Below are 27,493 nucleotides of genomic sequence, written 5' to 3'. Positions count from 1 at the left end.
AAACCACTGCGCAGTTCATCTCATGTATTGGTCTAGTCATATGAACACTCCAACATAACAATGAGAACGATGAAGAAGAAGAAGAAGTCCTGGGACGAGGAATGTGCCTTTATCTTTGTGTCTTTCAGAGTATTTTATTAAATTTTGTCTTATGTATAATTGCTACTTTACTTTTGAGTCTTCTGTCCTGAAGGCTTTCTAAATTTAGTGATTTTACTAAAGGTGTTACTCTAGTCAAATGTGAATATTCGTTTGTTATGAATCTCACTGCTCTATTTTGTGTCTAGTTGATGACCCTGACATATTCAATTATAAAATATCATTTTTAGTCAAAGTAGAAAGTGTACTAGTTTTTACTCTCAATAATTTAGGTAATAAAATAATAATAATTTTATTTATAAAGCTCTGTTAACAAACAAAATGTAGGCTCAAGGTGCTGTGATAACATTACAAACATAAGCATGAGAACTAAAATGACAAACTAATGTAAAAAAGTTTTAAACAGGTAGGTCTTAATGTTCTTCTTGAATGTAGTGTAGCATGTTGTCTGTCTGAGATCAATGGGGAGTGTAAACATGACATTTAAGTTTTAAATAATAATAATAATAATCTTTATTGTCTGTAAGGAAATTTGTCTTACAATTTGTGCATTACACCAGACAAAACATTACAACTATAAAAAACCAAAATGTACATTCACACAAGACTCACTCATAATTAACATGTGAATAGTTTATATCGGATTGTTTCTATTTAACGATTTGATTGCCAGGGGAACAAAAGAGTGTTTGTGTCTGTTTGTCTTTGCTATCGGTGTCTTGTATCTCTTTTGTGATGGTAAAATCACACAATCCTGACCCAAAGGGTGTTTTTTTATTTCTAGAATCTTTTTAGCTTTTTTAAGGATGTTTGTCTCAAACAACTGCCCAAGTGGGGTTTGTTTTTTGCCAATGATTTTACCAGCAGCATTAAGGATTTTATGAAGTTTACTTTTATTTTTAATGCTCAGATTGCCATACCAAGCAGTGATATTGAAACTTAAAATATTGCAGATTTAAGCATGATAAAACATAGCCAAGGCCTTTTTTCTAACATTAAAGGTGGACAGTTTTCTCAGTAATCATAATCTTTGCTGCCCATTTTTGCTGATATAATCAGTATTTGCAGTAAAATTTAGATTATCAAGGTATTTAAAAGTTTGCACTATTTCAATAGTGTCTCCAGCAACAAAAACAATATCATTTTCCTTCTTTTCACTCCGAAAATCGATTATCATTTCTTTGTTTTTGTTTTACATTTAATAATAAAAAATTATATTTCAATATTTTTCAATGTGTTCTATTTCTCTGAAATACTCATTTACATCTGAGCTCTCTGAGAGCAGGGCAAGAAGAGCTGCATCATCAGCGAATTTTGTGAATGAGCAAAAAGGACTATCGGATTGAAAATCATTGGTGTACAAAATGAACGATGTCACAGCCCTCTGGTGTGCCCCTGTGTTAACTATGCGTGCATTTGATATTACATTGTTTACCCTAACCCTCGGAGGTCTCTGGGTCAAAAATTCATCAGCCCATAGTATTATATATATGGACTAATCTTCAACACTTTCATTTTTTCAATAAGTAAATGAAAATGTATGGTATTAAAAGCTGATGAGAAATCAATAAAGAACAATCTTACATAAGTAAGTCCAGATGTTTGTAGACACAATTTAAAATATTTAGGATGGCATCGTCAACACCTTTACCCTTTTGGTAAGCAAATTGTAAAGGGCCCAACTTACCTTTTCTCCACCCATCGACTCAAATACTTTCTCGAGCTGAACCCGCAGCTGTTGAATGTTGTTCATCATAATACAAGCCTGCAGAGAAATATTATTTGTCTTATTATTTTATAAATAAACACACTACTGAAGCCGGACAAAATCTATGATAAAAGTTACAATTACAATTTGTCATTTTGATGAAACTATATGTAATGCAGGTCATTGTGGTTCTTCGTACTACTAAATAATGTTTCCCAGTCATATAATAACTTTTTTTTTTAAAGTCCATATTGTTCATTTTATTATCAGTGAAATAACTAAATAAACAATTTTTTAAAGAAATACAATAACTTACAACTTTTTGGCGACTTGTGTATTTTTCAAAGTCTCTCCTGACAATATCTGAGTAAGCTATAAGTACTTTATTCACAGTCTGCACAGAACAAAAATATACTCATATTTAAAAAAAAAGTTATGCAATTTAACACTCTTCAATCAAATAAAAAGGTTTAATCTAAAAGAAATCCACACTTAAGAAAAAGAAAAACTTACTTTAGCAAAACGCTTCATGTAATTTTTCACCACCTCTGGGTCAGGACATTCAAGTTTTTTAATAACATCAAAACATTGATTCAGTTGAGTAAATACATCCACAACCGAAGTAGAAAACAGGGCATGTTCAGAACTTTTTTGGAACTGGAAAACAGAAAAGAAATAAAACAGTTGAAATAAAAATATAAAAAAATTTATTCATGGAGAACTACTTATAAGACAAGACTTGTTGGACTTCTCAAAAATAAATGAACTTCAAATAACTGTTTATGTAAAGTACATTGAAAGAAAAGAAACAATGAGTCTGATTGCTTAGATTATGTTTCTTAGTGTTTAGGTCAGTGTTTCTCAAACTTTTTTGTCTGCCGGCACACTAAAAAAACTACAAAAATTTCGCGGCACACCACGAAGAGCAATAGTTGTTTTATAATAAAAAGAAAAAAAAGATTTGACCTGTTTTTAAGTATTACATTTAATGTTAAGGGTGTACCTGTTTTTGAGAGCAAATGCGATCTAGTCGAGGCTCCAAAGTCGACAAACAAACTCGCATTTCATTGTCTATTGCAAGAAGTCTCTCTCTTTTCTTAGACTTGATTTCAGTCAGTGCTGGAAATCCAAACTCACAAAACCATGAAGATGCAAATGGAAGAATTATTTTGATTGCTTTTAAACTGATTGCAGGATATAACGTGTTAATTGAAATCCAAAACATATCCAGGCTTTTCTCGGCAAAACTTGATTTAAGAACTGCATCGTTTTTTAAATCAATGAGCTGCTCTTCTTCTTCAGTTGTAAGATTTGTAGCTTCATTGTTTCCAAACTGTTGGGAAATAATGCTGCAATTCTGACTGCAGGTGTGTCAAAGTGTCCAGAATTTCTGGGGTGATTTCTTTAGTTGAAGCACATTCATTGTAAGTAGGGGAAGCGAAGACACCTTTCAAGATCTTACTTTGCCACAAAGACAATTTTTTCACCAAATGACTTCAGTTTTGAGGATGCAGTGATGATGGTTTCCGATGGTCCTTGAAGACTTAAATTCACTGAATTTAATTTGTCAAATAAATCAGAGAGAAATGTCACCTTAACCCACCAGTTCTCGTCATGAATAGAAAATCCAATGTCTTTTTTTTCAGTCTCCAAGAATGAAATCAGCTCAGCCTTGAGTTGGACGACACGCTTTAACACTTTTTCCCCTGGAGAGCCAACGAACGTTGGTGTGATACAGGAGGCATTTGTAGTCTGAATCCTTTGCTTCACAAAGCTCTGAGAAATGTCGGGATGCAAGCGGTAGAGATTTGATGAAGTTTACATATTCAATCACTTGATCCAGAACAGACATCAAATCTTTCGGCAAAGATTTGAAGGCAAGAGCTTCTCTGTGGATCATGGAGTGAACAACTAATATATTTTGATTTTCTTGACGCACAAGAGTGACGAATCCCTTTCTATTTCCCTGCATGGAAGGACAGCCATAGGTGCAAACGCTGACACAGTTTCTCCACTGTAGATTGAATAGCAAAATGCTTTCGTTCACCACTTTAAAAATATTTTCGCCTTTGGTGGTAGTCTTTGCAAAATAAGAATTCGTTGACACATTTTTCATCATTTATGAACCGAATAAAAGCTAGCAGCTGGGCTTTGCCGCTAACGTTAGTGGATTCATGAGCTTGAAGAGACCACAGCAGAGACACTTCATCGTCAGTCACGTCTAAGTGTTCGCAGATTTGATATTGTAAATCTGTCGATATAAGTCTTCAATTCTGCGCGAGATAGTATCATTTGACAAAGGAACTTTTTAAACTTTTTTCGGCGGCATCGGGTCCAAGGATAGTTTCAACAACTATTGCTAAAGCTGGTGCAATGACTAATTCAGCCTATGTGTGTGCTTTCTTGCGTTTTGCTAATAACTGAGCAACCTTAAAACTTGCAATTAATCCCTTTTCTGGCAGCTTTAGGTAGTTCGTAAGTTTTTAGCTTGTTTATTTTGTTGAGCCCTGATGTTTTCAAAGTATTCCTTCGGTTGTGCTTTTACAGCTGGATGTTTTGTTTCCAGTTCAATTTGCTTGGAACAAGCGCCTCATTCGACAGAGTTGCATTGCAGATCAGACAGAATGGCAATGGAGATTCTTCAGGTCCCGAAGATATGAAACCATATCCAATGTAATCTTCTATGTACCTTCGTTTGGTTCCATGCTTTTCATTTAACGCTTTCGCAGTTTCATTCTTGCTAACGTATTTCTCCATGGATAAAAATGAATAATGCTTATTGATAATTTGTTATTATTAGCATACATCTAAACAATTTGCATGAAACACATCGCTTATTATTATCGTTACCAATTCAAGAACTGCTGTCAGTGCTGTGCGTCTGCTAAGGCGGCCAACATTTGAGTCATTATAATAATATATTATGTATAGTGGACAACTCCATAACTTGAAGAGCTAACAGCCCTTTCCGTCACTATGGAGCGATCCACTTCTATTACTGGTCGTTGTAAGTGAGAGTGCCATCGCAACGTAAAATAAAAATTTAATAGTAGGCAGACCTGTGTAACGCTGCACGGGTGGCGTTCTGAAAACTCCCACGGCACACCAGCAAATCTTCGGCGGCACACTAGTGTGCCGCGGCACACAGTTTGAGAAACACTGGTTTAGGTCCTCTAAGATAGACTTTGATCAGTTTTTAGTTGTCAAGAGAATATACTCACTCCATCTTTTCTGTCTCTGTCATAAGCAGCATGGAGGTAATCCATAGACACATCATCGTTTTCATTTAACCATTGCATAACAAATGGTTCAAACCAACTGAAACAGACAAACATTCATAGTTTACAAAGGTGTGTGAACTGTTTTATAGATGGTTCCATACTTCATCACATTACCAGGGCAATTGATATCTCCATAAACACACAATGTTAACTTTAATAACAATAGCAGAGCCTGTAAAATGTTTTTACCTCCACCACTCAATGTTAAATGAAGATTGATTTTTAGCTGAGAAATGTATACGATTTTAAATGTTTTATGTCCTTTAAATATATTGTAAAGTACTATGCCAAAAGAATTATTGTAGACAATACACATGACTCACCGTGGATATTCTGGAACTGATCCACGATATTGAGGCACATCGGCAATATATTTGGTGTAAAGCCACTTGACTTTAAAGTGGAGATTCATATACTCTGAGCTTTTACAAGTTCTTTCTTCTTCGTGTTCTGAAACACCAAGTTTACTTTCTAAACACTTCTTCCAATGAGATGCCCATTCAACACTATTCAGAACAAATATTGGACTGAACATGTGCATGGAGATTTGTAATATTTTAAAGTAAAATTGTAATAATGATAATGATACAAAAATATAATTAGTACAATTCATTTACTACTTATAATATTAGTGTCCATATCTAATCCTAGTAGCTTGTATGTTTATGAAAAGAATATATTTTGTTGTTACTTATGCATTAGATATTAAGAATCTCAACATCAAAAGTTTTAGAAAAAGTTAAGTTTCTTTTTTTTTTTTCTTCTTAGTTCTAGGACACAATCCATTTATTCACATGATTAGTCTTGGTGGTTAACTTACGCTGCAATGCTATACATAAATCTTGAGAGAACTGATCCCACATCATGTAGGCACTGACTTGACCAACTACCAACTCTTGTGGGAATCTAGAATGTTACAAAAATTGACATATAACGATAAAATCTTATCTTATCTTCTTATCTTGTATAATACAGACATTACTTCAAAAAAGAAGATGATTACGTCCTACGCGTCATGCATTTAGTTATGCATATTAACCAATGACTTAAATTCTGCCAAGTCACTGGTTTTCCTGGCTAGCTCAGGCAACCCATTCCATGCTCTAATAGCACTAGGGAAGAAGGAGTATTTGTACAAATTTAGCATATGGGACGAGGAATGTGCCTTTATCTTTGTGTCTTTCAGAGTATTTTATTAAACTTTGTTTTTGTATTTGAAGATTGTGGTTTAGTGTTTTATGTATGATTGCTACTTTACTTTTGAGCCTTCTGTCCTGAAGGCTTTCTAAATTTAGTGATTTTACTAAAGGTGTTACTCTAGTCAAATGTGAATATTCGTTTGTTATGAATCTCACTGCTCTATTTTGTGTCTGTTCCAGTTTCTTAATGTTTTCTTGAGTTGAGGGGTCCCAAATGGAGAATGCATATTCTATTATTGGCCTAACCAAGGTTAAATAACATTTTAGTTTTATGTTCTTATTTGATTTATAGAAATTTCTTTTAATAAATCCTAATGCTTTGTTTGATATTTTTGTAGTTTCATCAATATGTGGATTCCATGACAGTTTTTCATTTATTATAACACCTAGGTATTTTGCGTTTTTAGTCTGTGTTACTGGTTTGCCATGAATAAGATAAGTGGAATTAATTTCTTTTATTTTTTTTGTTACTCTTAACTGACATTTTTCTGGGTGGAAAGACATGCTCCAATTTGATTCCCATTTCTGTAATTCATCTAATTCTCTTTGTAAAATATCTGTGTCTTGTGTTGTTTTTATTGTTCTATATATTATACAATTGTCTGCAAATAATCTGACTTTTGTTCCTGAAGTAATGCAATTTGGTAAATCATTTATGTAAATTAAAAATAGTAGTGGACCCAAGACTGTTCCTTGAGGTACACCTGAGTTTACTGTTATCGGTGTTGATTTAGAGCCATTTATTATTACAGTTTGTTCTCTCCCTATCAGAAAATGTTTAATCCACTGATGCAGTGGACCATTAATGCCGAAATATTTTAATTTTTTAAGCAAACTATGGTGGTGAACTTTGTCAAAAGCCTTGGAAAAATCTAGTAAGATAGCATCTATTTGTTCACTATTATCTAAACCTTTTGAAAAATCATCAATTAGTCCTATTAGTTGTGTTTCACATCATCTATATTTCCTAAAGCCATGTTGGTATGGAGTGAGGACATTATGTTTGTCTAAGTGGTTTATGATGTTTCTACATATTATGTGTTCTAGGATTTTACATGTGATGCTGGTAAGTGATACTGGTCTGTAGTTTCCTGGGTCAGATTTTTCTCCTTTTTTAAATAGGGGGGTGACATTAGCTTCTTTCCAGTCCTTTGGTACTCTGCCCTGGTTAAGTGAAGCCTGAAAGAGTATTTTGAACACTGGGGCTAGCTCATTGCTTAGTTCTTTGAGTAATCTAGCTGGAATACCATCAGGTCCAGACACTTTATTTGGTTTGGTGTTGGCTAATATTTTTTGAATTCCATTTTCTTGTACTACTATATCTTCTATGTTGTCTACTTGGTTCAAATTCAGTAATATGTCTTTGTCTCCTGGGGCTGAGAATGCTGATGCAAAGTATTTGTTTAGGATGTTTGCTTTAGTTTCATTATCATTATGTATTATGTTATGTCTTTAGTAGTTAACACAATTATGAACAAGACACTCAGAATAGCTTGAACTGCAGTATTTCAATGTGTGTAAAACCAAAACCCAGTATGCTATAAAAATAAAATGAAGTTGGTGTGGTTAGCTGTTTCAAATGATGAATTACCCAATAAAAAACTATTATACAATGTAGGTAACTCTATACTTAATGATTTATTATTGTAATATAACTTACTAACTTCCTCTATAACTATACTTACTGATTCAGCACTGTGGTATAACTATTTCTATCTTCTTCTATAACAGACACTATCAATGCTATCAGTTTATGCCAAAAATGTAGACTCTTTCCACTGGGGCCCTCCTGGTCAGCGGCCATTTGTTCGTTGGGGTCTGTCTGAAACTCTCTGTTGTACAGCTCTGAGCAGTTGTCAAAGAGAAATTTGTACGTAGACTTGATGCAAGCAATGACACAGTCCTTGACAACAGTGCCTGCTCTTGGTGGGCTGGTCAATTCTTGTACCTACGTTACAAAAACTATGTATTAGCATGAAATGAATCAATGATAAAATAACAACATATGTTTGCAATTTCTTTTCATGTGATTTTTCAATTCTAATATCTATTGCTTGAAAGTAAGATTTCTACTCTGAAGGATTATAAAAGCAAGACTAACACCTAAGAAAATAGGTCAGTGCAAAATCTCTCCAGGTACAAGGAAAGTTTGCACAGAAAGGAAAGAAAACTCTCTTGTTCTAGATCATTATCTCTGACCAGACATGTAAGTACTGATTAGTACATCCATTAAATATTACTTACCTTCATTCTGAAAAATGTTATACTAGTTAATAAATCTACAGTGGACTTCAAATCTTTCATTCTGCCAGGATCTGAGGCTGGAAAATTGTTCTGATGAAAAAAAAAATCAGATCTTGTAAAAGAAAAGAAAACATGCTTCTGTAAGTATGCTAATGAAATCAACTTAAGTTTCATCTGTTAATAACACTAACATCACTTACCCTATACATAGAGAGATCTATACGTAATGAATTATGAAGTTGATCTAATAGTTTGACAAATTTTTCTTTCTGCAATTGGGAAAAGATATATGGGTTTAGCTTAATACAATTATGTCTAGCTTTATAAAATGGCATTTAACTTTTAAAAATTATGCACCATACAACAAAAAGTGTCCCATTCCAAAAATGTTTGTAACTTTTTTTTGTGAATTGATTTAAGATAGTAGAAAATTACTTTAAAAAAACAAACAAAGCACAAACCCCAAAATTGGAAGCTGCAAATCTGTCACTAGCAGAGACTGCAGTAGTTGCTGCTGTGTGAGCATAGAAGGCATTGATGTTGGCCAGAAGTGTGCTCATCAAGGCTGGTACCCCAGCACACATGTATTTGCAGGACAGACAGGAGAAATGTCTGAGGGGAGGGGGCACACATAAATAATATACTACTATTAAGAAAAAACAAAGGCAAGAAATAACCAACAGAGAACATTTATTTACTGATGTTACATTTATACATGATATTTGAAAAATATTAAAGAAAAAAAAAAAACTACAGAGGCTTTGATCAAATGAAATAAATGTTAACATAATAAAGTTGCTTTTCAATTCATTTTTCACGACAATAATTGTATTTCAAAAAGAAACTACATCAACAGGAACTCACGTCATTGCCTGGTAGATTGATTCTATGCCGTATCTCATGGCAAACTCATCCACAATCTCCTGACCTGGCTCATCAAAGTAAACTTTCCAGGACTCATCCGTCTGTGCAACATTCAAACACAGGAATGACAAGATTGATGCAATGGTAATTATTAGGATATATTTAGAGATAAACTAAATGATGCAATCCATTGAATAAGTAAAACATGACATTGAGATAACACTCACCCCTTTAGCATTGGGCAGTTTCACTTCTCCTGCAGCTTGCTCACACAGATAGTGAAAAAGATTCTGAAAAGAAAATATTCAAACCAGTATTAACATATACACAAAGGTATTGAATATTATAAAAAGGAATCAATGCAATATTTATGACAACTATTAGGATTGTGATTTCTCCTAAAGTTGGCATATAAAAGGAAGCATGGTGGCTGAGTGATAAAGTGCTTGGCTTCCAAACTGAGGGGTCTTGGGGGTCAAATCTCGTTGAAGACTGGGATTTCAAATTTTGAGATTTTAAGGATGCCCCTGAGTCCATCCAACTCTAATGGCTACCTGACATTTGTAAAAATAAAAGTAGTTGGTCATTGTGCTGGTCAAATGACAACACTGGTCAACTGTAGGCCACAGAAAAAGATGGCCTTTACATTATCTGCTCTATAGATTATTTGAAAGGGGTACTAGCATTTTACATATCCTTAATAAGTAATTAGTTTTTTTAAATTCTATTTTAATGAATGCATTAAAACAAGAGAACATGAATAACAAAGTAAACTGGATTGACTTTGGACATAATTCATGAGCTGATAAGGGACCTTTCTAAAAATGTATATTAAAATATCAGAATTTGCTTTATATGTATTAACAAAGTTTTAAATTGAGTACCTCCAAATATTCTTGACCCTGTGTCTACTCACCTCATGTAAACACGTGTACTGTACATGATAGGGAGCAACTTTCTCTTCACCTTTGATCTCTACACTTATATGCAGACGTATAGCACCAGACACTGCAGACTTATCTGTACGTTTTTCTATTAGGAACACAAACATTTCATTTGTCTGAATGTCAATTACAGTTCAAGTAAACTTTCTTATCCACCTTTATAAAACAACTAGAACCTGAAAGGTATGCATTTTAATTTGCAATGCTCTAAGCATTATGATATTGAAAAGAGCATTTGATCCCTAAATACCTTACATTCTGTAGCCCTCACATTCTCATTTGTTTTTTTTAAACAAATCTATGCACTACCTTAGAATGACAAGTTTGGCATAAGATGATTGCTGTTGCATTATGGTCTTTGCATTTCATTTCTCTTTCACTTTCTACTTCTAACATGTATTACATTCATTCTTTGGTTTAGGAAACAAGATATTGTACAAAGTTCAAGGCCAGAAAAGGACAGACCTAAACTATACCAAACATCCATCTCTCCAGACAATGTTCTGACTTCAATTATTGTTTGACCAAGGAAATCATCAGACTCTCGAGTTAACTTTTGTCTTAATTTGGATTTCAGGTCATTGTCTTCATCCCTGTTGATAGAGTGATGAGACTTAGGATTAAAATAAAAGAGAATTAAGAAAAAAAAAGTTGCTATGTTTCAAGATGTTAAAAAAGATGTTGACTCTACATTTGAAATATAAAGCTACTTACCAAACTCTAACTTTGATTCTGTCTGAAGAATTGTGACATTCACTGGAACAGAAAGACAACACTAAATAGAGTTCAATGATTGTTAGAACCAACTCCAAAGTTAAAAACATTTCTATGTGCATCCTTTAACTAGCTCAATAGTTTCAATTCAAACAGAGACATGTTTGTCATCCCCTTAATTGCTGCTGAGCCAAGAATAATAAAGGAATTCATAATACAATAAAAACAAACAAAATTGATGTTTTAATTAATCCATAGAAATAAACAGACATGAGGGTCTTTGTCTTGCACAGCTGAAAAGAAAACCTTTGATTTGTAATTTAACTCAGGGCAGAAGTTTTTGACTTAAAAATAAATTTATCATTTAACACAGGGTAGGGGGTTTGACTTACAAATAAAATTTCTCATTCCACTCTGGGTTGAGGTCTTGAGGCACTGTCTTGGTTCTTTTTTTGACCTTCCCAACTTGAACTGTGACATAAGGGTCACTGGTTCCAGTCTTGTCTTTGCCAGTTAGGCCTTGAGCAGATATCACTGGAGGACATACATAAAACATGCTGATTGATATCAAAACAATTATCTTAGATTTGTCTCATATTCTAAAGGTTCTTATTTTATGAACATTTTGTTTGGATTTGCAAACAATGTTTATTTTATTTTTCAATGGCAGCACAAACTGAGCTTCAGCAAATTTGTAGTGAAGTAATGCAAACATATTTTTAGAACTGTTCTGAAGTGATATATAAATATTTAATCCTGAGAGCATACAAAAAGTTCCATTTGTTATAAGTGATGTTACATGAAAACTATAATGCAATGATAATATTTCCTTGTGAGAAATGTGACAAGGGGCTACAACTAAATGATAATATATACTTCATGAAGATATGAAGCCGAAAAATACATTTAACAAGAAGATCTACTAAATACAGTAGTACACTATAGGTAAATAAATAATACATACACACAATTCTAATCTACTAAAGAAACACATTTCTAGAAAACTAAGAAAGTCTAGCGTAAATGTAATTTCAACATAACATTTTGTTTGCTTTGAAAGTTTTCAGTTAAAATTATTATTTAATAACAAAAAATTGTTTAAAAAAGGCCAAGAGTTGTCTAACTAAGTAGGATATTAATTTGATCTCCAGTAGAGGGTATGTAGTACCTTTGATACAGATGCGAGCTGACCATTTGGAGGTGCCATCAAGCACCAGCTGCTGGGCAGCCTTCATGTGACCATGATGGGACATGGTGTCCACACCAAAAACCCTCCTGGCAAAGAAAACACAGCAGACAACATACAACACTCATATTTTAACGCTATCAAAAAAAAGAGAAAAATATATATATACATGTGTTTTGTTAGGAAGAATGTCAAGGCTAGTGACAACATTAAACAGAGATCAAATGCTAATCAAATAGGTTACATGTCTACACATATCTATTGGACAGAAAACAACATAAAGACATGAATCTGAGAGATGCAGTGTTACACTTAATATTGACCTAGCTAATCTACTTTTGGTAAAGTTTATAAAGTGTATTATTGAGCTACTAGGAAAAAAGAAACCCCATAAAACTGTTTATGCAATAGTAATATAAAAATAACTGCCAACTAATAAATGATTTTGACTAACTGCACGAAAGCAATAATTATTGAAGAGTCAAACCAAATCAAAACATGAGTATTGATTGACAGACACTTTTTTCTGTTTGTTTTTAAGCCTAACTGTCAATTTGTATTTGAAGCATGTGTTACATCCCTAAGATACATGTAGTCTACATGAAAGTCTTATGTAGTTTTGGAGCAAATATTGAAATCAATCTCATGCACCAACAAACACACAAACTGCAGACAAAAACAAAAACAACTGAAGGCTTAGTGCATGGAAATAGTGATGTTAAATGGTTGGCTAAACAAACAAAAAAGTTATCTATCAATTGAACTAAGGATTAGAAAGGGGTTTTGTGACTTGAGAATTAAAAAGTGAGATCAAAACTTTGTTGAGAGAAAAACTTTCACCAACTAAATCATTGCTGATTGTATAGAAAATGTATTTAGTCAACTGCTTCTTTATATTTCATTTAATTGACAATTGTTCAAAATGTAAAATACATTTTTAGAATGGTCAAAATGGAATGAATATGACAAAAAAGTTAAAAATATCAAATGGCAATGAAATGTATAGATAGCTTTCATCCCTTTCCTTAGTCAACTTGTTTACAATGAAATGTAGAATGACACTTATATATATATATATATATATTATAAACAATTAGATTTTGCTGGAATAAATAAGGAAAAACTTAAACATAGAAGCGTTTTTCTTTTAATGAAACAAAAAAAAAAAATCAAAGAGTTTAAACATATTTAAAGTGCAAAACAAATTTTTAAAAGTTGATCCATAATTTTATGACTAAGTTAAAAGTGTATTATAAAGTAAAACTGTAGTGGGGGGTGCATAAATATACAAAGTACTACGATGAATATAAAAACAAATTATAACGAACAGAGATGTTCAAAGTGCACATAAACACCATTGCAGGTGGCCTGCACACACAAACTGAAGGTGCACAGTTTGCTCACCAGTAATGGCTATTTTAGCGGACCACTTGGATGTCCCATCCAGAACACTTTGTTTAACAGCTTTCATATGACCTGAGTGAGACTTTTTGTCAACTCCAAAAACTTGCCTGAGCAGCAAATTAGTTTGGGTAAAATCAAAGAGATAAAATCAATGCAGTTCTGGCTTTAACTAAAGGTAGACAATTTCTAATCTAAAAATCCCCCCTCACCTTATTTAAATGTATAAACAGTTCCAGTCGCAAACAATAAATTAAATTGGTCTTGAGTTGTTTTCATTCAAAGTTCTTTAATCATAAGTTAAGTAAAAACATTTTCTCCACCAAGAATGTCGTAGATTATAAATGAAATCTTTGTCTTCAATGGAAACAAATTTTGTTTCTAGCTGAATTAAAGGAATATCTGTCAGAAATTTATTTTTGAAGATTTCCAGCCAACATGAATAACCCAAATTAAAAAAAAATTAACAAAATTATATCTATGCTAAATAATTAAAATTAGTAGACATGCATAATTTAGAAACGTCTTGGGACATACTTAATATAGAATAGTCTTATAACAGTATTATTGAGCAGTTTCGGTAGTAATATATAGTAGTAATATATAGTACCTACATGATTTAGAAAATTATCAAGAATCCATCATGAAATAGAAAAATCTAAGACAACTGATTAACAGAAAAATAAACTGTTGTTTCTATATCCATAAGAATAACTTAAAAAAACAAGTTAACAGTTTTGGCTGTAACTATAACGAAGCCATTATATCTGCTTTATTGTGAGATCAACGTTAAATAGACTTTGGCAACTGTGATAGAATACAGGTACCCAAACTAACCAGTGCCTAACTAGGCTTACACATATTGAGCCCATGTACCTGATCATCTCAAATATTTCTGGTTTATTTTTCTCCCTTATTTTCATCCTCTCTTTCATGGCCATGATAATGTTGTGGGCCTTGTCATCAGCCCCATGTTTGGAACTTTTCTCCGCAGCTCCTGGAATCATATAGCAATGTGACCAGTGAGTCCATGGCTATGAACATTGATTAAGCTAAATGAAACAAGTACCAAAACAAAATAATCTTTTTATAAATATTACATTTTATTATTATTCTTTTAAAATTAAATCATTTACAAGTTTTTGAATTAGACATTTTTTATTTTTGAAACACCCCCTCCTTCACTTTTTCAATCATTGTGTGGTTAGAGTTTAAAGAAAAACTGTTCTAGGAATGTGATTCTCAGATTTTAAGACAACAGTCCAGCCCTTAACTCCAATCCAGGCCACCTTGCAGTATTAAAGGAGAAAGCTTCAAAGATGTTATTTTAGATGCAGGTGGAGGAGTAATTTTTTAAAAACTTTAGCTCAAATAAATTAAGATAATTATTTCATTTCAACATGATATGAATGCACAACTCTCAATATAACCTTAGAGACAATGTACTCACTCTGAAGGCAGTCAGCATTGAGTAAGTCCTTGCACTTTTCATGGCACTTGACTCCACACTCGGTACACCTCACACCTTGTCGGGCCAGGCCCCATAATAGGCCTTCACACTCAAAGCAATATGTAGGGGATGTGGCTGACCACACCACAAAGTTGTGTGGTGTTGTGGAGGAAATTGGATAAATGAGGGCTTGCAATGTCTTCTTATACACATGCATTTTCTGAAAAATTCAAAATGATTGAAGCTTTTAGTTGTTAGACCTACAAGAAATTGTCAAGAGAAATAACCTCTGGTCTCAAGGTACATTTTTTAAGCTCATGAATTAAAAAGTGACTGAATCAAAGCATATGTCTCACCAACTGAATTCAGTAACACTGACATCTAAGCTCTTACGTTACTGACATCTAAGCTCTTACGTTACTGACATCTAAGCTCTTACGTTACTGACATCTAAGCTCTTACCAGTTCTTCATCGTTCAGAGATTGACGAGCAACCATTGCAGATGAAACACCAGCATTTCTTTTAGCTGCCAAACTCTTGAAGACAATTACAAAACAAAAAAAAAATTGCCATTAAAATGTATTTAAAAAGAAAAGAGAAAAAACAGTTGTTATAGTTAAATGCATTTAATTTATCTAAACATAATAGACTTAAAAGTAGGCAATATTGTTTTGATGAACCATCAAATAGACAATGGTATGCCCTTAATAAACATTTCAAAAAGTTTTCTTTTTTTTAATATATGATGTAAAAAAAAATATATATTTAGATCAAATGATCATTTAGATAATGAGGAAAAAAAACATGTCACATGCAAAAAATTGAACAAGATTTGAATGAAATTACAATATGAAGAATTAATTCATCATTAATGAGGGAAAACAAGTGAAACTCTTTCTTGTAGAGTCACTGCATGCAAGATAAAGCACTCAAACATAATTGTATTATGTTTAGAGAACCAAATGGTCTCTATGCATCATAACCAGAGTACTGTAAAATGTGAATGAATCAATAGTACCAAATTATGAAAACTAAGTGATGGGTAGGTACCCTACTATACTATAATGTATACTACAAAGTACTGTAACATATTGTACCAAACTCTGAGAACTCAATGTCTATGTATACTTAGAACTTATTGCTGTTGTAACATATTGTATCAAACTCTGAGAACTTAATGTCTATGTATACTTAGAACTTATTGCTGTTGTAACATATTGTACCAAACTGTGAAACCTTGTTGATGTTCTAAAGTGAGAAGTGTTTGTTTATCATTTGTGTGTGTGTGTGCTTGGAAGGTCTATCAAGAATAAAGATTAAAGCTTTAGATAACCTATGGCCTAACCTGATTATACTTTGGCTAATAAGCAAATCAAAAAAAATTAATTGTGAAATTTTGATTAAAATCTTTAAGAACTAAACAACTAGTGATCTATTAATAGATACTTAGCTATTGTAAACTAATAAAAAAAGTAAAACAGACTACATAAGGATTCCCAAAATTGTCAAGCCCCATATTTTTTTTTAAATTTAAAATGCAAAGAAACTTATTTATTTCTTAAGAGTATAATAAGAGTGATTGTTTAGACAAAGTAAATAGAACAAGCCTATTGGAGAAACTTTCTAATACAAATATCTTAATGTCAAAACTGATGAGAATAGTGAACTAAACTATAATAATTGCCCCGGCCACATATTACAAGGAGATCTGAAAAAATGCAATGAAACTAAGTTGTGGAGGGCTTTAAATCAGCTATAATTTTTTTTTAGTAAATTAGAGGAGCTATTTCTGGACCCCAGTGCCAATTTGAAAATTGGGTCATTTTTCATCCCCCCCCCCCCCAAAAAAAAAAATAAAAAAAAAATTACTATTTCACTTGCATACTAGCAAGTTGTGAATCACTAAGAGGAAGCTACATTACAGTAAAGTTAGTGAGTTAGGGTCTTTATTTGGTAAGCCTGAATACACTTTAGAATTTTCTTGACCTTACTGTAAAACTAAATATGAACTAATGTCCATGCAGACATGCAATATTGGATGTGAACAAAGCATTTTTTCTTTAGTTTTGCTTGGCTTTTCAAAGCTATTCACACATGGAAAATGGAGTTATCTTGCCATTAAAATGAACATAGAACTAGGAATATTGTTCGACTGATTTCATTATCTTTTCTTCTATGTGTATAGATCAATTCAAGAAACTATTGATTTTGTCAAAAGAACATAATGACAGATTAGAAATCTTGTTAGAGTTCAACGTTAGATATTAACTTTGTCTGCTTCAAGTGACATTTTTGTAGAAAACTTACAAAATTTCTATCATTTAATAATGACTTTAAAACTATTAAGATTCACTGTTTTCTTTAGGTGTATAGACATGTCATGTTTATGAACCATAAAAAGAAAAACAGTAACACATCATTAATAAATGATAAAAAGAACTTTTTTCCCTGACAGATTTACAAGGAATGAGAAACAAAAATGAAACGCTGACTCGAAAAAAAAATCTAATCTTCAGCTTTTCTTCAGACTTTTTTTTTTCTTTCTAAACCTCTCACAAAAAAATAATGACATTTTCTCATCTATTTCTTCCAGCTGGTCTACCCATACACTGTGAGATATTATAATCTAATAAAGGAAAAGAAATGCATTTAACTGCTGAAAGTAGGAGATGATGTGACTTTGAATCATATTGTATTGAAATTCTGCACAAATTAAATAATTTCAGAGAGTAAAATACAAAGAAATATTTACTCTAAAATTGTCTGTTTCTCATGCTCTCTATAGTTATAAATATAGATTTGTTAATCAACATATTTTCATTTTCATTAAAACAATTAAATCCTTTGTCATTACAATTACATACAAACATTTTTTTTCTTAATTTACTCTTTAAGACATTGTCCATGAATGATATCTCCTAGGAGGAAGGGTCGACATTGGTGAGTTAGTAAGTTAATGGGAATAGTGTCTAAGAAACATGACTTCTGTGAACTGAAACTGATGTAGTTTTTAACTGTTACCAGTCTTTAAATAAGTTTTAAGCTCCTTAGATGAAAGACTAAAGATATTTTTTGTTTGTTTTAAATCTTATTGGCTAATGCTTAAACATTATTTATTCTATAAGAGTAGTTTATTTTTTTTTGCTTAACAATAATGCTGACTTTCCACTTATTTGTTATCACAAAGAACTGCTAGACTTGACTAAGTTTTTATAGTATATTTCACAAAAACTGTTCCAAGTGATAGCTTTTAAACAAATTGGTATTAAACTATTTTAAATTCAAGCTTTAGAGTGCAGTATGGAACCAGACAATAATACAAACAATCCAGGAAAAACATTGCAAAGGTTGTGGATCAATGGTTACAAATATTAGTGATATAGGCATGGGGCAGGGCTGGTCCTAACAATAGCGGGGCCCTATGCGAAACTGACTGTGCAGGGCCTAGTCTGGGTGGGAATAAGGATAATAAGTAAAAATTGACATGTATTAGAAAATAATTTCGACTTTTAATTTAATTCATTCTTTACTTAGTACAAAATTGCGATAAAATTAACTTAACTTTACGAACCTTGCAACCTATGGCATATTTATATGCTAGTGACTATAAAAGTAAATAAAACATTGGAACTTAAATTTGCCCGATTATTACATTTTATTAGGACATGAAAGCTGACAATGCCTTTTTTCGTATATCCCGCATAGGATGGCGTTTTCCGCAATGAATGACACTCACAAATGACAATTTTGTCTATTTTTCAGGAGATTTTTAAAGAGTTTTTAGGAGATTTTAATGAATTCAGATTTCCAGGAATTTTCGTATATATTTTGCAATTTAATAATTACACCTAGAATTAGTGCGGGACTTATGAAAGCGCGGGGCACACTGCGACCGCATAGGTTGCAGTGGCCTAAGACCGGCCCTGGCATGGGGATCCTGACTGAAAGCAAAAATATTATTGGTCAGTTGCAGTTAAGAAATTGATACATTTACTTCATCTTTTTTTGATGCTTTATTTTATTTATTAATCAATTTTTTGTTGTTTTTTTTTCTAACAGAAAGATTCTCTGTCAAGATGTTGAGCCTATTTATATCAGTTTGCAAAGCCCTCAGCCCCCTGGATGACAAAGTGTTCATCATTGAACCACGATGGACGAACTATATATATATTTATATCAGCAGAGGTTGAACTAGCCAGAGGGTGTGTGCAAGAAACAGATGTCTGTGGTACATGGAATCACTGGAGGAAATCAGGGAAAGAATTTTGAAAGCACAACATTCATGTACATTAGAACTACAGATTTTCTTACTTTTTTTTTTTGGGAGGGGGGGAGGGGAGGGGGGGGGGAATTCTTAAGGAACATTTGTTTGATTAAATATTTGACCAATGTGAACTTAATTCTGCTGGATGCACATTTGTTCTGGTTGCAGGCCAAGATGTTGCTAACAGACATGCTCTAACTAAGTCTAAACCAATCAGGAATTAACCATATCATATGCTTTAAAAATCTACAAATCTATTTCTTTTTTTTTTAACATTAAAAGACAACAAATTTAGTTCATGTATTTCTCTAGAAAAGAAAGTAGAAATCTAAGTGAAAAATCCTAGCGTAGAACATTCAATGAAAAATATAAATAGATGGGTAAAAAAAAGTATCTACAAGAATGAAATAGAAAGTTGCATAAAACACTAGGAAAAAAAAACATCTAAAAAAGTGACTAGATGTATAAAATAATGATACCTTTAAGACCTGTCAGTGAGGGGCGGGGAAATATTCAAATGAATGTTAGATTTGTAGAAATTACTTTCTTAAGTTTGCATTGTGCAAAGATGGAACTTTGTTTTTCTTGCAAGTATCTAAAACCATTTGACCCTAGATCTAGTTATTGGCTACAATTATAATGTAAGGCAAACATTAAAATGTCTCAAGAGTATCATAAAGGTTATAGTTTATTTTTATACTATGTACATTTCTTGGACAAAATTTATTAAAACAAAAATCAAAGATAAATTTCAAAACCTTTTAAATATTTATTTTTGTATTTTGTTTGTTTGAAAGATTCAAATGTTTTTTTTTTTCTAATTTAAATTCTGTATACAGTGTCTCCACATCTACTTTATGCTGTCATAAAAGTCTACGCAGCAAACTGAAAGTCCACCAAATAAAAAGAAATATTTTTACAGCTAAAGTATTCATTTTATAATGATAGGAAATATTAGCAGCACATGAAAACAAAAAAGTGGTGATTTACAAAATGAAAACCATTTGAACTGAGGGTTAGCTTCTCAAACACAGAGAACAGAACATTGAGAGTCTATATAGAGAGGGTTAGGGTTAGAGTTGTAGATAACACAACAATGTGTTGGGAGTTGACACCAGACACTTGGTAACATTCAGTTGAACACAACAAAAGTCAAGGGACATAACCAGAAAGAGACAAGTGTCAGAGCTCAGAGTCTGGGAAACAACTCAAACCAAGAGAGGAAACTTTTGTTCTTTAATGTCCTCATCTTATATTTGAAGAAATACTTTCAACTCTTAAAAATAAACCTGATCAATCAGTTGAGGATTGAAATGAAACAAGATGAAGTTCCTATCTGTACATAGATGGTTTGGATTCTTCTATACTGACAACAGACAGAGAATGTATATGTCATTCTGATGAAGGCACAGTGTTCAATAAATAGAAGCATAAGGGATTTTATCCACCATTTAGTGGACATCCAAATCACTTACCAAATCACTGACCAATGGAATGCTCTTCCTCCTAGGCTTGATCTCAGGCATGCTGTCAATGCTGGTGTAGAAGTGGTTATAGTGGGGTGGTCTGTAAAGAAAACTTCAAGTTAGGTAGATCAGTAAGCAACTAGAGACTTAGGCTGATGGGAAAGAAATGAGAATCAGTAAATGTCTTGGTGTCATATTGATAGGTCAGTTTGGGAAAAATGCTAAGTGGGCTATGGTCAGTCCAGGGCAAACTGACTAGACAAGGGTTAGTGGACTTGGGCACAGGGGAGACCATAGAGTTCTTCGTGAGTTATTGTGCTCAAAATAAGAGGGACTTTGGCCATTGCAAAAAAATGTGAAACTATAAACTATTTTCAAATAGTAACTGTAAATCAATCTTATCTTATATTTTCAAGGTGATATTCCAGAAATGAGAATCTGTCTGTAGAAATGAGTCGCTGAACATTTTTCTGACTCATACAGTAATGCACTTACCCTCCGTTCACTTGAGACCAAGGTTTGTACCTAGAACCATCTGCATAGTCTCCATCTTCACGGCCAATCATAGAGCCAGTCTGAAAGTGGATAGAAAAAACATTTTATACAAGTGAATGAGTATTTAACTTTTATACTGCACAGCACAGTCATACAATTAAGTGCCAATTCAAAGACATAGTGTAGATTGAACAATATTTCTTGTTTAGACAGATCGATAACAGGCTTCTATGTAGTTTTTGTTGTTGTATTTGTTTTGATGAATCAACAGTCATTGCAATTCTTTGGGAAGGGATCTAGTGAAGAGAGCCGAGGGCTCTAAAGAGGCTAGCTGAGGGCTCTAAGGAGGCTAGCTGAAGGCTGCATTGGTAATAGCAGAGGTACTCCCTCCAAATACCAAGCACCCTGTACCCATATGTATAGGTTAAAAAATGATAATTATGACTGCTATGTAGCTATTGGCCTCCTTCAGTGGTAGAGGGACTATGGTTCATCTCAACATTTTTTCGTGTGGCTGTGGAGCCCTATTTTGGAGAGACAGCTACTTAATAAATAAGTACTATATGACTATGGAATTATAAAGCAAAATAATCTGTAAAAAAACAACAACAACACCTCAAAAACATAAAAGTGTTTTTTGGCTTACACTTTTTGAACTCAAGTAAATCTTTGAGGACACAAAAGCTACTTAAGGTGAAGGTTATCAAGGAATTCTTTTATACACCAGTTTATTAAACATACATGGAAAACAATTAAAGAGATCATCTTTGGATAGTCTACAGTAACTGTTCAATGGCTAGATTAGCTTTGGATAGTGTACAGTAACTTATCAATGGCTAGATTAGCTTTGGATAGTGTACAGTAACTGTTCAATGGCTAGATTAGCTTTGGATAGTGTACAGTAACTTATCAATGGCTAGATTAGCTTTGGATAGTCTACAGTAACTGTTCAATTGCTAGATTAGCTTTGGATAGTGTACAGTAACTTATCAATGGCTAGATTAGCTTTGGATAGTTTACAGTAACTGATCAATGGCTAGATTATCTTTGGATAGTCTACAGTAACTGATCAATGGCTAGAATATCTTTGGATAGTCTACAGTAACTGATCAATGGCTAGAATATCTTTGGATAGTCTAACGATCAATGGCTAGATTATCTTTAGATAGTCTACAGTAACTGATCAACGGCTAGAATATCTTTGGATAGTCCAACTGATCAATGGCTAGATTATCTTTAGATAGTCTACAGTAACTGATCAATGGCTAGATTATATTTAGATAGTCTACAGTAACTGATCAATGACTAGAATATCTTTGGATAGTCTAACTGATCAATGGCTAGATTATCTTTAGATAGTCTACAGTAACTGATCAATGGCTAGAATTTCTTTGGATAGTCTAACTGATCAATGGCTAGATTATCTTTAGATAGTCTACAGTAACTGATCAATGGCTAGAATATCTTTAGATAGTCTACAGTAACTGATCAATGGCTAGAATATCTTTGGATAGTCTAACTGATCAATGACTAGATTATCTTTAGATAGTCTACAGTAACTGATCAATGACTAGATTATCTTTGGATAGTCTAACTGATCAATGACTAGATTATCGTTAGATAGTCTACAGTAACTGATCAATGGCTAGAATATCTTTGGATAGTCTAACTGATCAATGACTAGATTATCGTTAGATAGTCTACAGTAACTGATCAATGGCTAGAATATCTTTGGATAGTCTAACTGATCAATGACTAGATTATCTTTAGATAGTCTACAGTAACTGAACAATGACTAGATTATCTTTAGATAGTCTACAGTAACTGATCAATGACTAGATTATCTTTAGATAGTCTACAGTAACTGATCAATGACTAGAACGCTGTCAAGGAATTTTGATCTTGAATTAATGAACAGAACACGATGTTTTAAAAAAAAAAGAGAAAAAAAAATTCTTTGACCAGAGACAAAAATAGAAATAATCAACTTGAGGTATTAGAGATGTCTAGAAGTAATCACAAGCCCAGCGCCCTGGGCTACACCACAGGGAGAAGGGGCGCCTGAAGAGAAGATCGCGTGAATGTAGACTTTCTAAAAGGGGGAGATCATCAATGTTTTAGTGGCGCTAACAAAACGTTCTAGTCAAGTATTAACCCTGCACCGCCTGGCTCAGGAAGAAGTGTGCTTCCTTCACAACAGACTTCAATTAACCCTATAACTGTCAAGTTGCAGAAAAGTACACAATAAAAAAAAAAGGCGGTCATGAAAATAAAAATACCAAAAGTTATTTGCAGTTCACACAAAAAAAGCGAGTGAGTGTGTGAGGCTGACATTGGTTCAAACGCAGGAATAAAGACCACCGAAGAAATAGTAATGGCATTAGCTGTGAAGTAGAGAGATGTCAATAAAAAACAACAACATCACTCAAGCTGCAGAATGAATGGCCACTGTGTGCAAGTTTCAAATAGATTATCTTGTTCATTTCAAATCCCTATCCTTAAGCAGTAACGCGATTGAGCCTATCCCGTCTGACTGCAATTAAAACTAGTCTCGGAGACTCAAAAGTCCTGTCTTGAAGCTTCATAGAAAACTACAAGAATTAATGGAGTGACTTCAGCTGTGCCCAAAGTGAAACAAGTAAAGGGACACTGCTGAACTTAGTGCGACTGTAGGCTGTAGCCCAGTTTGGATAAACTTTCGCTTTCTCTAGGTGGGGGGCCAAAAGTTTGAGTCCAATGTAGACGTGATCCCCCCCCCCCCCTTCCCTCATCGCTTTCCAGATTTGTATGAAGTATACACAAAATTGAGACTCAATTCAGCTGGGGGGAGTATGAAGCCAAGATTAATGAGGTCATCCTCCTTTAAGTTCTACAGACAGGTGATCTTACCATCAACCAGATCTTGAGGGGCGCCTTTATTTCATCTTATTCTCGCTACGCACTTGTCTTATAGTCCTACATTTAAACATCAGTACAAAAGAGCTTCCTTTGTATGTGTGTAAAGGGAAGGGGTGGCTACCGTTTGAGTTTCTCACTTTGTAAAATGAACGTAAAATTATTTAGTGCATACTTAGTAAAGGCCAACATTAGCTAATACGCTTTAGTGGGATATCTAGCACAAAAAATGTGTTGTATTTTAATTGTATTATTAATTGTAATAATTGTATTTTCAACTCCGAAAGCAAAGATTGCCTTGCGGGGCAAGGTACAACTTTAATAACTCCTATCATAATCATCCTCGATGTTTTATTCCGATGACACAGCTTCAGGTAATAGTTTTGTTTGGACCACGCAGTTCAGCGGAAGGCATGCGCGGCTCTTCTCAGAACGGTGAAGGTAAGAAAAAGAACACTGATGAAAGTGAAGAGACAAAACAAGAACCCTACATCTTCAGAATGTCAAGACTGAGTAAACAAGAACCCTACATCTTCAGAATGTCAAGACTGAGTAAACAAGAACCCTACATCTTCAGAATGTCAAGACGAGTAAACAAGAACCCTACATCTTCAGAATGTCAAGACTGAGTAAACAAGAACCCTACATCTTCAGAATGTCAAGACTGAGTAAACAAGAACCCTACATCTTCAGAATGTTAAGACGAGTAAACAAGAACCCTACATCTTCAGAATGTCAAGACGAGTAAACAAGAACCCTACATCTTCAGAATGTCAAGACGAGTAAACAAGAACCCCACATCTTCAGAATGTCAAGACGAGTAAACAAGAACCCTACATATTCAGAATGTCAAGACGAGTAAACAAGAACCCTACATCTTCAGAATGTCAAGACAAGTAAACTTTCTAAAATGTCGGTAAAATAGTGACATCCAATGAACGGGTTGATAAAATTCTAATTTGAAATTGATTTTTCTAGGCAGGTAAAAAAAAAAGCTGTTTGTAACCAAGCTTCTATCAACTCACTCCGTCTGTCTGTCTGGGACACATTTTGAACACGTTAATTCTTCCCATTTTCTGATCAAGTTGAATCTTTACACAATTACTCATTGTCCCTAACAAAACATGAATTAATAAAATAATTAACAAATTAATTTTGTTCAAATATAGAAAAGAGACATAAATCTTACAATAGAGATATGGCTGTACATTTGCAGTTCTTTCCCTCATATAAGCTTTTTTTAATAAGTATTCTTTAATTTTCTTTTTCTTTTTTTTTCTTTTATGTTTTTTTGTTGTTGTTGTTGACATCAAGTAGAAACTTTTAGATTTTCCTGAGATCGAATCTCAAACTCTTTCCAAATGCTCTTTTCCTCATCAGATCGTCCAGTTCGTATTTCTAGCCCGCTGACTGTTCACTATTAAATCTATTTTCTACAACAGCTATTTGATTTGACTTGGGTTTGTTCTATCAGACAATGTCTGTGAATGAACTCTTCTCTGAGGCCCACGTACTTACTTCAATTCCGATGCCATCAAATACTATATAGTTTCTGTCTTATTGAGTGGGTATGCTTCACTTAAAACTATAAGGATACACTTGAAATCGCTGACTTATCATCGTGGTAAGCTTCAATTCAATAAAGCAAGAGATATAATATACATCTATGTGGCTCAACGGGCTGTCAACATGAATGTCCCGGAATATACATTTTCTCAAGACATCTCAAATCTTAATTTCCTTGAAGCCAGTGCCATAGCAACCTAAGCGCAAAAGGGTTAATGCTCCCAGGACCATAACCTATCGGGACTCACAAGTCTAAATATCAAATGTAGAAACAAAAAAGATGGTGAAATTGTTAGCTCTAGACAGGAGACATAACAAAGGATCACAGTGGTATTCTACTTCCTAAGAACAATGTTACCGCTGCGAACTCCTGGTGGACTGTGTTGGAACCAACATTTGCTACTCTAATTGCAAGTCTAGACTGACTAACTACCTTAGCCCACTGGTCAAGCTAATGAATATGCACAATTGGTGCCCTAACCATGAATAACTCATGCAGACAGCAGGCGTGGCTGACACCAATGTACATTTATTATCTGCACAACAAACGGCGAACACAAGTTCCCATTGAGACATTTGGCAAAATAGAGCAAAGAGAAATTACAACTGAACTTACCATATTATAAGCAAGTCATTATAATTGACAGTATCTTACCCCTGACAGAAATAAATAAAACGCTCATTACATAAATATGTGAAGTGTTTAGCATCCATAATAATACGAAAGTGTATCAATACTGGACAGACAAACCGGACTAAGCCAGAAACAAAAATAGTAAACATCCTGTGTATTGTATTTAACAACTTTCTCAATGCTTGTATAGCAAAGATAAATTCAGGAAGGAAAGTTGGTAATGCTTATTTATTTATTTTAAAACATTATGTAATTTATCCCATTTTCCATCCATCCATCCATCCCAAGGGCGCTACAGCCCATGGAGGACTCTGGCCTGCTGTAACACATCCTTCCATTCAGATCTCTCCTGGGCCTTTCGTCTCCACGCCCTAACCCCAAGCTGCTTCAGATCTGCTTCCACATCATCTATCCATCGCATTCGGGGTCTGCCTTTGGGTCGCCTGCCTTTTGGGTTTTGCCTGTATATGATTTTCGCTCCTCTGTTGTCTGAATTTTCTTTCAAGGTGACCTGCCCATCGTAGTCTGTTCTTTTTTATTTCGTTCACAATTTTATCCCATTTTCACCTATTCAAAAACCTATACCAATGACTTACTACTAGTGTATGAACTCAAAGACAGTTTCGGTTGTAGTGTTCACATTCTGTGAGGGGCATTGGTTTGGTGTTGACTTCAATACAAAGACTCAAAGATTAATGTCATAACAAGAAAAGCTTAAAAAAGATGTAATTGTATCAATAGGGTTTGTTGGACTAGTCCGTTTCGTTTCTTTGATTAAAAAGTATTGGGCCGGAAGTCGCTTTTTTTATTTATTTATTTTATGAGTATTTTACCCAAGATCTGTGTTGTTTTTTTAAGACTAGCTTATTTCATGTACCCGGCATTTTCCGATACACAATTTAATACACAAAGTAATTGTTGAAAAAAATTGTAGTGATTTTAAACTTTAAATGATTACTTAAAAAGGTGTTACTCTAATCAATTTGAATTTTATTTTGTTATGAATGTCACTGTTTATTTTGTGTCTGTTCTAGTTTCTTAAATTTTTCTTGAGTAAAGGGGTCGTTTTTCTCCTAATGGGT

The 27,493-nt window shown here is 33.6% G+C and overlaps 1 protein-coding gene across 16 annotated transcripts in view; it reads right to left on the bottom strand.

Moving 5' to 3' along the window:
- The window catches only part of LOC106073711 (protein unc-13 homolog B-like), a 370,504-nt gene that overhangs the window by 10,415 nt on the left and 332,596 nt on the right, over positions 1-27,493 (bottom strand). For 15 of the 16 annotated variants that reach the window (XR_008774442.1, XM_056008493.1, XM_056008484.1 and 12 more), the window contains 22 exons: positions 21,317-21,396; positions 20,831-20,921; positions 15,553-15,627; positions 15,091-15,310; positions 14,517-14,637; positions 12,222-12,328; positions 11,446-11,587; positions 11,054-11,095; positions 10,805-10,932; positions 10,312-10,427; positions 9,623-9,685; positions 9,396-9,496; positions 8,993-9,143; positions 8,732-8,800; positions 8,532-8,621; positions 7,973-8,235; positions 5,909-5,994; positions 5,412-5,538; positions 5,029-5,125; positions 2,321-2,464; positions 2,124-2,201; positions 1,787-1,864 (listed from right to left, as the gene is read on the bottom strand). Coding sequence is in view for 15 of the 16 variants with exons in the window: in XM_056008493.1 (XP_055864468.1) it covers positions 1,787-1,864; positions 2,124-2,201; positions 2,321-2,464; positions 5,029-5,125; positions 5,412-5,538; positions 5,909-5,994; positions 7,973-8,235; positions 8,532-8,621; positions 8,732-8,800; positions 8,993-9,143; positions 9,396-9,496; positions 9,623-9,685; positions 10,312-10,427; positions 10,805-10,932; positions 11,054-11,095; positions 11,446-11,587; positions 12,222-12,328; positions 14,517-14,637; positions 15,091-15,310; positions 15,553-15,627; positions 20,831-20,921; positions 21,317-21,396 (2,469 nt within the window). In the remaining variant the exon portion in view is untranslated. Of the gene's footprint in view, positions 1-1,786; positions 1,865-2,123; positions 2,202-2,320; positions 2,465-5,028; positions 5,126-5,411; positions 5,539-5,908; positions 5,995-7,972; positions 8,236-8,531; positions 8,622-8,731; positions 8,801-8,992; positions 9,144-9,395; positions 9,497-9,622; positions 9,686-10,311; positions 10,428-10,804; positions 10,933-11,053; positions 11,096-11,445; positions 11,588-12,221; positions 12,329-13,643; positions 13,751-14,516; positions 14,638-15,090; positions 15,311-15,552; positions 15,628-20,830; positions 20,922-21,316; positions 21,397-27,493 lie in introns of all 16 variants that reach the window. The other variant, XM_056008461.1, reaches the window with a different exon arrangement.

This window comes from Biomphalaria glabrata, chromosome 1 (assembly GCF_947242115.1).
Source record: "Biomphalaria glabrata chromosome 1, xgBioGlab47.1, whole genome shotgun sequence".
Classification (NCBI taxonomy): domain Eukaryota; kingdom Metazoa; phylum Mollusca; class Gastropoda; family Planorbidae; genus Biomphalaria; species Biomphalaria glabrata.
The sequence above is the reverse complement of the archived record's forward strand: the minus strand, read 5'-3'. Positions and strand labels throughout refer to the sequence as shown.